Source organism: Diceros bicornis, chromosome 24, assembly GCF_020826845.1.
Source record: "Diceros bicornis minor isolate mBicDic1 chromosome 24, mDicBic1.mat.cur, whole genome shotgun sequence".
In the NCBI taxonomy this organism is placed as follows: Eukaryota; Metazoa; Chordata; class Mammalia; order Perissodactyla; family Rhinocerotidae; genus Diceros; species Diceros bicornis.
The window spans coordinates 37,937,529-37,949,473 of record NC_080763.1 but is presented as its reverse complement, the minus strand read 5'-3'; the positions used below and the strand labels follow the sequence as shown (position 1 = coordinate 37,949,473).

Here is an 11,945-nt window from a genome sequence, read left to right as displayed (position 1 = left end):
CTTCTTGAACAGTGTATTACCTACTGCTGAGCATTTTTCCCTCAGAATGCCCGGCACACGTATCATTCCCTGTCCATTCCTACTGCCAGTTCCTTAATGCAGGGCCTCATTACCTTACATTTGGGTTCTCTGTTTGCCTCCAGCCTTTCCTCCCTTCATCTTAACCTAAATATTTCTGCTAGACTAATCTTCAGAAGCACCCCTGCACATATTATCCCTTGCCCAGAAATCTCTGAAAGGCTTCTTACTGCTTGAAAAAACTAAAAACAAAAACCTGAATGCCTTAACTGGCATTGAAGGGAGCAGCAAGGCCCAGCTCAAATTCCACCTCCTTCCTAATTCCTCTATCATTAGTCTAGGCTACAGCAGCTCTGTCCAACAAAAACATGATGCAAGCCACAAATGTAATTTAAAATATTTTCACAGCCACAGTGAAAAGTTTTAAAAGTGAAATTAATTTTAATATATTTTATTTAACTCAATATACCCAAAATATAGTCATTTCAACATGTAATCATTATTAAAAAATAATTGACATATTTTATCTTCTTTTTTCATACTAAGTCTTCAAAATCCACTGCGTATTTTATATTTACAGCACATCTCAATTTGATCTAACCACAATTTCAAGTGCTCAACTGCTACATGTAGCTTGTGGCTACTGTAATAGCACTGGTCTAGACTCTTAAAATCGATGCTTTGGACCGTAGAACATTATCCTCTGCCACTCCTAAAGTGCAGGTTGGCACCACTCTATATTTGTTGGCACCACTCTATATTTATGTACATGTCGTTGGCTTGATTTTAATGGAATCACCAACCATTTAGTCTCCAGACTAAAAACTCTGGAGTCACCCTCTTACCACCAAATTGGCTGCCCCCAGTTGAACTCTATTTGACATTTCAGACATGTCTCTCTGACATCCTTTACTATCCTACCTCAGTTGAGGCACTCATTGCCTTACCTGAATGATTGCCATTTCCTCTCATCTAGTTTTCCTGTTCCAAGTTGACCCTCCACACAGCTGTCAGAGACCATCCTAAAATATACTCATGCCCCTACCTTGTGCAAAGTATTCACTGGCTTCCTGCTAACTAATGAATTAAATCTGAACTTCTTAGTTGGAAATCAATGTCCTTCACAAGTTGATCTCAACTTTCCTCTTGCTTCACCAACCACCCCTGCACTGCATGCTCAAGCACATATATTTTCCCTCTCCCTAAGTACACCAAACTTCTCAAGTCCCTGCATCCCTGTACTGCATCCAGGAATGACCTTCTCCTGAGCCTAGTAAATTCCTTTAGACCCTTCATGACCCACCTCAAATATTTACTCCTTTACAAAGCTTTTTTGGTGTCCTCAGGCCGTTATTTATGTTTACCTAGCACAAAGTAGGCACAAACAATATTTGTTGAATGTATTGCCAAAGAGTAAAAGTGATCATCTTTGGGCAATACCAAGCATAGTGCTCAAAGCAACATAAATGTGTACTGAAAGATGGAATGAACCCTAACCATACACATTCCTTCACGGCAGTGATTCCGAGCATTACTACTTCATCTCAAAGATCTATCGCAGTTACTTGCTCTCTCAATAATGACCTTGCTTGTTGACGCCAACTAAGAGGAACTATACAAAATCCAAGGGAAGAACGAAGGAATCTGGGTTGGCTCTCGAGCTCACTAAGCGCGAAAAGTTTCTCCCTGGTCAGTTCGGGGAGGGCAGCAGTTTCCTAAAAGGTTCAAAGGGATTGTAAAATTTAAAAGCGGGGGGGGGGGGGACAATTGATAACTCAGATTCCCCTGGGCACAGGGGGCCAGACTTGCCGGGTTATGGCTAGTCTGACTGCTGTTTGCTGAAGAGCGTGCACAATGCAGTGATGGTGGAAGTGATGGAGAGAGGGAACTGGAGGGCCGAGACGGTTTTAATAAAGCACAGCGACATCTAAAAGGTCTTCGGAGTCGATTAACTAAAAAGGACGCCCACTTTGCGCCCACCGCTGGGTAGCCTCGTGATCTCTCAACCCGAGAGACAGGAAGACCCCGAGCGAGAAGGCTGAGAACACGGTAACGACGAGCCAAAGGAGCAAAGCTGGCGTCGGATTAACTCCTCCTGCGCCGAGACTGAAAGGGCGAAGGGAAACAGCAGCAAGGAAGGAAGGAGAGCCTGGGAGTGAGCCGTACGGTCTGCTCCAAAAGCCCGAGAGCTTCAGACCCCTGGAGAAGCCACTTCTCTTTCCCTCGCTGGGCACTTCTGCCAGGAACGACCAGGACAGTCGCAACCGAAACCCCGGGAGCACGTCCCCAGAGGAGACCCGGTCGGAGTTGGAGCCAGGCTCTCCCGGAGGGCCGAAGACGCCCCCTCCCCCATCCAAAGGCGCACTTTCTTCCGCCCCCACTTGCCTCGTCAGTCCTCCCCCAACGCCGTCCACTGCCCTGCCCAACCCCTAGTCGAATTCAGGTTCAAGAGTGAGAAAAGCTGACGTTCGCTCAGCACCATCCGTGAAGATCCGCCAACAGAGGCCCCTCAATGGCGGCCGCCATTTTGAAACTGGAGGCGCACGGCTGAGGCGGGGAAGACCCAGGGTGATACCATCTTCGAGGGGGGTGGGGCCAAAGCTATAGGAAGGAGGTGGCGCTTACACCAACCAGTCTCGTTCTCTGGGACTGAAATTTTATCTTTAAGTAATTTATGATGTGTAAAAGCTAAAATAATTTGAGAAATATCAAACATGAAAAGGAAGAAGAGGGATGATTTCCCGTGCCGCCCCTCTCTTCGAGCGGGCGCGGCGAATGGTAGGTCCCGAGGCCGCAGCTTCCGCCGGCGCCGGTGGCTGGGTCGCCACTACCCTAGGTCGTGGGGTCGTTGCTGGCACCGAGGCCGCAGGTGGGTCTGGGGTCGCAGGTTGTGCAGACGGGGAGGGTGCGTCTCCAGGAAAGACCTCTGTGTGTGTATGGGAGGGGGTCCGGGCCTCGCCAGGGCCGGAGCGGCCCAGGGCTTCCTGAGGCTTCCAGCGGAGGAGACGGGGAAAGGGAAGAAAAATAGGGGTTTCTTTACGGTGGGCGGCTGGACTTTCGTTTCCGCCTGGCTGCTTTTGGAAAGAGTACTCTGAGGATGTCATAACCGGAAAACTTCTTTAGCGATCACCTGGTGACCGCCCCTTGGGCGGACCGGAGAGGAAACCGGACGGGCTCCCGCTCCTAGGCTGAAGCAGGGAAAGGGCTGCCTCTCCGCGAGCATCTCTGCTTCTTCCAAGTTGCAGCACTCTGTCTTCCTCGTTACTCAGACATGGAAGCTAACCTCGCTCTCCTCTAAATCTCAAACCCTCTTGAGCCGACCACTCCACAAAATATGCACTTTTTAAGAACGTAATTAAAAGAAAAAAGTAATATTAATTTGTAAAGTGTGTATGTCGTTAAGAAAGAATTCCAGACCTCAAGCAATTCAGTTTCTTCATACATCCAGCACTGTTCTTTAATAGGTTAAATCGACACTTTTTGATCAATACATATAAAGTGCTGTAGGGACCAGATGCAGAGTAGAATTTATTTTTTTAATGTCTAATCATCTATATTTTTCCAACATGCATTAAGAGGGCCTTACAAAAATACACACCAGATACAGTTTTCTTTTTAGAAGTGGGAAAAAAATGAGTTGAAGAAAAAGTAATGTTAGGAAAAATAAGATAAAGCCAAGAGTGAGGTTAATATAAATGTTTACCTCTATACTTGCTGAGACAGTCAAGCACAAATAAAGAGCTTGGCCCAAGGAGCCAGACTGCCCAAGTATTAATCCCAGAGCTGCCACTTACTGCAACTGTGACCTAAAGCAAGTTGATTGGCCCTGGATTTCTTCATCTGAAAAAAATATGCCTACTGCATTGAGGACGTTGTATTAGTTAATACATGTATAGTAATGTGAGGATTACATGAGTTTGGTGATTATGAAAAGCAGTAGGAACCATGCCTGACAGAGAGTGCTCTAAGAGTCAGCTCTTTCTAGAGGTAGGGGAAAAAATTTGGATCATTTTGGTATCAAAGGATACATGATCAGTTATGTTATTCCTTGAGTCTAGAAGATAACAACCAGTTAGTTGTTTTTTTTTTCCCCCTGGGATACCATGGCTACTCCCAGTTCTGAAGTAAAAGCAAAATTTTTCTTGAGAGTCTTCCTAAAGGGAAGACACTAATAATATGTACAGTGCCCTCACGGGCACCCATGTGGCTATCACTCTTCATCCAAACTTGTCTTGTAGGAGCCTGTCCCAGGTCCTCGCTGTCCTTTGCCCATCATTTAAAACTCCCGTATAGTCTTGGGCCCTCGACCAAGAACCTGAGGGCCTGTCTATGCTCCCCCTCTTATCCATTCTCCAGAGATTGATTCTAGCTCAGTTCTTTTGTCCATAAATCTTTTTCCTCCGTGGTCATCCACTTGCAGTGAAATACACTGGACAAATTATGTTCAGTGCCACTGCTCCCAAAGCCCATCAAATAGTAAATTGTACAGTTGTACTATGAAATGTCTCTGGGGCTAAGGTTAGTCATTTACCTCTTAGGGATGGAATTAGGCTGTCATCATGGTGCTTGAATCCAACTCTGGGTTCTTTTTTTTCTTTTAGATTTTTATTTATTTTTCCCCCCAAAGCCCCAGTAGATAGTTATATGTCATAGTTGCACATCCTTCTAGTTGCTGTATGTGGGACGTGGCCTCAGCATGGCCGGAGAAGCAGTGCATCGGTGCGCGCCCGGGATCCGAACCCGGGCCGCCAGCAGCGGAGCATGCGCACTTAACTGCTAAGCCGTGGAGCCGGCCCCAACTCTGGGTTCTGAATGTACAGAACTCTTATCTATCAGTCCCACTGTATTTACCCTGGAGTCTCTTTAAGAGCCTATAAGCAGCAAGAGCTTTAGGGGCTTGTCTCATCTCTTCTACTACCCAGAGTAGAGCCAGACAAAATTAGCGTCTGGTCCTGTTGGAAGAATGCCAACAGTAATGGTTTATAGCCCACAGGTGGCCATAGTCTTATTTAAAATAGTTTTGGGGGCCAGCCCAGGTGTCCTAGTGGTTAAGATCGGTGCACTCTGCTTTGGTGACCTGGGTTTGGTTCCTGGGCGAGGACCTACACCACTCATCGGCAGCTCACATACGAAATAGAGGAAGATTGGCAACAAATGTTAGCTCAGGGTAAATTTTCCTCAGCAAAAAAAAATGTATAATAATTGGGCTGAGAGCAAGTACCTTTTTGTTGTTAAATACAAACAGATTCTAACAGCTATGCCAAGGGTTAGAATTGTCACCTCTTAAGAAATATGAGGAACCTAATAAGGACTGGTGGCAGAATAGATGACCACTGCATTTCTACAGAGACCTATATTGTCTAGTATTTTGCAGTTTAGTGCTATCAAAATTACATTATCTTATTTGATTAAGGCATTGTTATTCCCATACTTGACTGGCTCAAGTTTAGCAAAACAAGTAAGTGGCTAAGTTGGTGGGCACTTGGTCAGAATCACAAAAAGTACTTAAGTGTTTATTAAAAAGAACTTAAGGATCTAAATGCAAATGTCACTTAAGGAAAGCACAATGCTAAGAGAACCACCATCTTCTAGGAAAGAAGGTAAGATTGGTTAATGTTTACATTTATATGTCCAAGAATGATTTGCATCAGATCAACTGGGGAATTCTTTAAACTACAGATTTTTCCAGCACCCCCCCAAGAGGGAGGGCTAAGGAGTCCCTATTTTGAAAAGGGCTCCCCGATTGATTTTTTGTGTGTGCGTGTGTGAGGAAGATCAGCCCTGAGCTAACATCTGTGCTAATCCTCTTTTTGCTGAGGAAGACCGGCTCTGAGCTAACATCTATTGCAAATCCTCCTCCTTTTTGTTCCCCAAAGCTCCAGTAGATAGTTGTATGTCATAGTTGCACATCCCTCTAGTTGCTGTATGTGGGACGCGGCCTCAGCATGGCTGGACAAGCGGTGCGTTGGTGCGTGCCCGGGATCCGAATGCGGGCCGCCAGTAGTGGAGCGCGCTCACTTAACCGCTAAGCCATGGGGCCGGCCCTCCCCAAGTGATTTTAATGTGTGTTCAAGTTTCAGAATTCCAGCCATAGACAATAGACTAAAACTTAAAACTTATTGATGACTAAATTATAAATTATATATTTTAAACATCTTATTTACTTACTTTGTAATTTGCTGAGTCAGTACTATTCAGACTGGAACCTGCTGTGTGTAATACTATACTTTATGAAATACAGTATATAGTAATGGTGCAATTTTTAACTTCATGGCCGTTTCCTAACCCAGTGCCTTTAGACAGTGAGTGAGTGATTCAAGTTTGAGAAATAGAGAATTAGAATGTGTGAGCATTGGAACCAGTGTCTTAGAAAGAGAGGCAGGAATCCAGTGTACATAATCCTAGCATTGTTCAGTGCTAAGCACTTTTGTTGGCAGTAATGTATTCTCTTCCTAGAGTGTTTAGAGAAGTGTCATGCGTCTTCTTAGCCATTGTATATGATTTATTCATTTTAGATTCATGTGCACACATGATGTATTTTGATTTCATCTTTAGGTACAAATTTTTATAGAAAATTGACAATTCAACTATGTTTTTATTGAATTAGTGCAAATTTATTTTCCCTATGATGACTTGTAGTTCTTCTATTCCCCCTCCTCTGCCTTTTGGAAACTCTTAGAACTTAAAAGCTGTTAAGTACCAAAAGTATCAATTCAGGGAGTGGTCTCTTAGAGAGGCATTGTGATAGGTATAATAGAAAGATCCAGAGCTTTGGAGCAAACCTGAGTTTGAATTCCAGCTCTGCACTTAATACAGTCATGTGCCGCATAATGACATTTCCATCAACAACGGAGCACATATTCTATGGTGGTCCCATAAGATAATAATGGAGCTGAAAAATTCCTATCACTTAGTGCATCTGGAAGAAGACACTCAAGAGGTACATCCATGACTTCAAAGGATTTGCCAAGGATGAAAAGGTTGCAAAAATCAAGTAGGCTGTGGTTGAGATGGCAAACAACTTCAACCTGGCTGTGGATGAGGATGACATTGAGGCGCTCCTAGAGGTGGTTCCTGAGGAATTGACTAATGAGGAGTTGTGGGAACTGGAATGCATAGATGAAGAAGAGGCAAGAGAAAAAGAAACTGCAGGAGAAGAAAAAGAACTCCCAAGAAAATTCACGTTGAAGGGTTTATCAGAAGCTTTTGCAGATCTCAACAAGCTCCTTAAAAACTTTGAAAACATGGACCCCAACACTAAAAGATTTTCGTTAATAGGGAGGAATGTTCATGGTGCATTATCTGCTTTCAAGCAAATCTATGATGGAAAAAACAAACAAACCAAGCAAACCACCATGGACAATTTCTGAAAAGAGTGACACCTCAAGAAGAGCCTCCAGCAGGTCTTTCAGGAGGCGTTCCAGAAGAAGGCATTGTTATCATAGGAGACGACAGCTCCATGGGTGTTATTGCCCCTGAAGACCTTCCAGTGGGACACGATGTGGAGGCGGAAGACAGTGATATTGATGATCCTGACCCTGTGTAGGCCTAGGCTAATGTGTGTATTTGTGTCTTAGTTTTTGTGTGTGTGTGTGTGTGTGTGTGAGGAAGATCAGCCCTGAGCTAACATCCATGCTAATCCTTCTCTTTTTGCTGAGGAAGACCAGCTCTGAGCTAACATCTATTGCCAATCCTCCTCCTTTTTTTTCTTCCCCAAAGCCCCAGTAGATAGTTGTATGTCATAGTTGCGTATCCTTCTAGTTGCTGTATGTGGGACGTGGCCTCAGCATGGCCAGAGAAGCGGTGCGTCAGTGCACACCTGGGATCCGAACCCAGGCCGTCAGTAGCAGAGTGCCCGCACTTAACCACTAAACCACAGGGCCAGCCCTTGTGTCTTAGTTTTTAACAAAAAAGTTTAAAAAGTAAAAAAAAAAAAAGAAATTAATAGAAAAAAGCTTATATAGTAAGGACATAAAGAAAATATTTTTGTACACCTGTACAATGTGTGTTTTAAGCTAAGTGTTATTACAAAAGGGTCAAAAAAGTTTAAAAAGAGGCCAGCCCGGTGGCATAGTGGTTAAGGGCGCACGCTCCGCTGCGGCGGCCCGGGGTTTGCAGGTTCAGATCCTGGGCGTGCACCAACGCACCGCTCGTCAAGCCATGCTATTGGCAGCATCCCATATAAAGTAGAGGAAGATGGGCATGGATGTTAGCTCAGGGCCAGTCTTCCTCAGCAAAAAGGAGGCAGATTGGCATCAAATGTTAGCTCAGGGCTAATCTTCCTCACAAAAAATAAATAAATAAATAAATAAATAAGAAGTAAAATGCCTTTAAAAAAAAAAAGTTTTAAAAAATTTAAGGGGCTGGCCTGGTGGCACAAGAGGTTAAGTGTGTGTGCTCCGCTGTGGCGGCCTGGGGTTCCCCGGTTCGGATCCCGGGCGTGCACCATCGCACCTCTTGTCAAGCCATGCTGTGGCGGCGTCCCATACAGAGTGGAGGAAGTTGGGCATGGATGTTAGCCCAGGGCCAGTCTTCCTCAGCAAAAAAAGAGGAGGATTGGCAAATGTTAGCACAGGGCTGATCTTCCTCACAAAAAAAATTTTTTTAAAAATTCTTTAAGTTTATAAAGTAAAAAAGTTTTGGTAAGCTAAGGTTAATTTATTATTGAAGAAAGAAGAGTTTTTTAAATAAACTTAGTGCAGGGGGCCAGCCCGGTGGCACAAGCAGTTGAGTGCGTGTGCTCCACTGCGGCGGCCCGGGGTTCGCCCATTCAGATCCTGGGCGCGCACCAATGCACTGCTTGTTGAGCCATGCTGTGGCGGCGTCCCATATGAAGTGGAGGAAGATGGGCATGGATGTTAGCACAGGGCCAGTCTTCCTCAGCAAAAAGAGGAGGATTGGCAGATGGTAGCTCAGGGCCCATCTTCCTCACAAAAAAATAAAAATATAAATTTAGTGCAGCCTAAGTATACAGTGTTTATAAAGTCTACAGTAGTGTACAGTAATGTCCTGGGCCTTCACACTCACTCCCCACTCACTCACTCAGCAACTTCCAGTCTTGCGAGCTCCCTTCATGGTAAGTGTCCTATTCAGGTGTAACATTTTTTATCTTTTATACTATTTTTAGTGTACCTTTTCTATGTTTAGATACATTTAGATACACAATACTTATCATTGTGTTACAGTTATTTACAGTAGTCAGTACAGTAACATGCTGTACAAGTGTGTAGCCTAGGAGCAATAGGCTATACCATACCGCTTGGGTGTGTGGTGGGCTATACCATCTAGGTGTGTGTGAGCACACTCTATGATGTTAGCACAGTGGTGAAATCGGCTAATGAGACATTTCTATATCCCCATCATTAAGCAACATATTACTGTACCTATTTGGGTTAAGCTGTTTTCTTATCTGTGAAATGAGGATAATACTGGTTATTTCATGTTACATATAGGACTATATGATGGCTCTGGTACCCAGTAGTCATTCTATAAAAGTAAGTTCCCTTTTCTCCATATCTTTTGTAGAGTCATTTAATTGATAGTCACATCTGTTGTGACATTATTGAATGTGGGTGTGTTTTTTTTAATTTCTCATTATCTTTTCATTTCCTTTCAAAAATTAGTTTTCAATAATTATAGCTTTATTTAAAGATTCTGCCTCTGGCGAAATAGTATTATTATATTTGTTTTAGCGTTGTGAGAGGTTCTAAAAACATTTTGCACATGCAAAAGTTTTAAATCAATACTAGGAGGGTGCAAATTCTCAGCTTTTGCTGGCATAATTTTTATGTTCTCTCCATTTCTCTGCACTGTGTCATCAAATCAGTAGTGGAGCTAGAAATAAAAGTAAATAAATTGACTTTAGTGCAGTGTAATTTTTATACTAATCATTGTCACCTATATAATCTTCATCAAGTAAATTTTAAGTAGGAAACTACATTCTGATGCCAAGCAAATTTAAAGATGCTTATTATGGTTTTTGTGTGTGTGGTTTTTTTTTTTTGGTGAGGAAGATTAGCCCTGAGCTAACATCTGTTGCCAGTCCTCCTCTTTTTGCTGAGGTAGATTGGCCCTGGGCTAACGTCCATGCCCATCTTGCTCTACTTTATATGTGGGACGCCTGCCACAGCATGGCTTGATAAGCAGTGCCTAGGTCCGTGCCTGGGATCCAAACCCCCGAACCCCAGGCCGCCGAAGCAGAGTGCACGAACATAACCACTACACCACCAGGCCGGCCCCAAAGATGCTCATTATGCTTTTAACATCTTTCTCCTATATCCAGGGCTATCTTCCTGTTTTAGTTGCAATTTAAAAGATATTTCAAAGGCAGTTATATTTCTGATATTCTTTTTTTGTTTTTTAGCATTCATGATGAACTTAATTCAGATTGTGCGTGACCACTGGGTACATGTACTTGTCCCTGTGGGATTTGTCCTTGGATGTTATCTAGACAGAAAGAATGATGAAAAGCTAACTGCCTTCCGGAACAAGAGTGTGTTATATAAAAGGTTAGTTCGTGTGTTTTTTTAAACCAGCAATTGGCCAGCTTTTGGAAGTATTCCTCTCAATATCACATATGCCAAAAATAAACAGAAGGGGTAATATCCCCCCCTTCCCCTCGAGGACTTAGATTCTAAGTGATATTATTTTGTAGTCTTGTTTGTTGTTTAATCCTTGGATAAACCGTATGACTATCTTTGGAATGTAAGTAAGTCTTCAGTTTATGAACAGGCTATTTCAGATCTTTGAAAGTCCCCTTTTTTGGGAATTCAGGGTACATTTTAATATAGAAACAACGTTTTAAACCAGCTCACCAAAGCCTACTCTCTATACAACTTTCCCATATATTGTCATACACTGTCTTACTTCAGCCATGATGCAGCTGAAATAAATGCTCAGCAAAATGCTTGAGAGCTGTAGACATGGTGGTTGAGTGATCAAAAGGAAACTGGTAGCTGCTTGGTCCCCTTGTGTCTCCATAGATGGCTCCTCTGATAGGAGAGAAAGTTAGAAGACAGGGTGTCCTCACTGGGTGTGCAGCTGCGTAGGAGGAAACTCAAGGGATGAGAGAGCAGCAGCCACAGCCTATATAAAGGAGGTTCACAGTCAAGGATTGCAAGAAAGATAAAATGAGCTGGAAGGGGTCTAGAAAACATCAAATGAATTCGTTGAGAGGATAATAGTTTTCATACAAAAACAGACTAAGAAGTTACGGTTCTTTAATCTGGAAAAATGTAATTAAAGAGATGGTAAAAGTTTAAAATCATCAGAGAATAGAATGAATCTGATATAAAATTTTTTAAATGGGTCAATTTAATAGAATATAAAATACTGAATTCATATTATTTGGGCTTTCCCTTTTATCTCCTCAGAAAAGTTTTATTTACACTTTTTCCTTTCCTTCTTTCTTTCTTTCCACACAGGGAATTGAGAACCAATGAAGATGTCACCTGGAAGTAAAGGCTGTGGCTAAATTACAGCATGTTCACATTTTTAAAATTATGAGAGAAATAAAAACACATTCATTATTTAATTTGAAGAATTTGAAGTGTGATTCTTTTTATGCTGAAGTAATCTAACCTTTCAAGTAACAGGCACACTTAGCTTAAAAAATAATTACTGAGTGCCTGATTGTGTACATCAATGTTACATTTACAATTAGCATTTACTTTTGTTTCTCATTCTACATCATAGTAAAATTATGATAAATTTAAAGTTAAATTAAAATTATTATAAAATTAATATTAAAAATTATTAAATCATACAGCCAATTTTTTCCTCAGATATTTTTCAGAAAAGTTTTTTCAAACCATGTGCTTCAAAGGAGCTTTAAAACAATTCTAGGATCTTATTTGGTAAAAATCACATAGCTGAAAATTCTAGTGATCTTGCGTTTGGCGAGATTTCTTAAATACAACACACAAAGC

The 11,945-nt window shown here is 42.4% G+C and overlaps 1 protein-coding gene across 1 annotated transcript; it reads left to right on the top strand.

Moving 5' to 3' along the window:
* The first annotated feature begins 2,797 nt into the window (after window positions 1-2,797).
* NDUFB1 (NADH:ubiquinone oxidoreductase subunit B1) lies at window positions 2,798-11,551 on the top strand. The gene is made up of 3 exons (XM_058567573.1): window positions 2,798-2,887; window positions 10,382-10,526; window positions 11,442-11,551. Exons 2-3 carry the CDS (start codon window positions 10,387-10,389, stop codon window positions 11,476-11,478), a joined length of 177 nt encoding a protein of 58 aa, XP_058423556.1. The 5' UTR covers window positions 2,798-2,887; window positions 10,382-10,386; the 3' UTR covers window positions 11,479-11,551.
* Window positions 11,552-11,945: the final 394 nt, after the last annotated feature.

Bases quoted from the DNA above. Each gene is read 5' to 3' on its own strand.
- NDUFB1 (XM_058567573.1), top strand. From the start codon at position 10,387: ATGATGAACTTAATTCAGATTGTGCGTGACCACTGGGTACATGTACTT. The intron at 10,527-11,441 runs GTTAGTTCGTGT...CTTTCCACACAG, and splicing joins AAGAGTGTGTTATATAAAAG to GGAATTGAGAACCAATGAAG.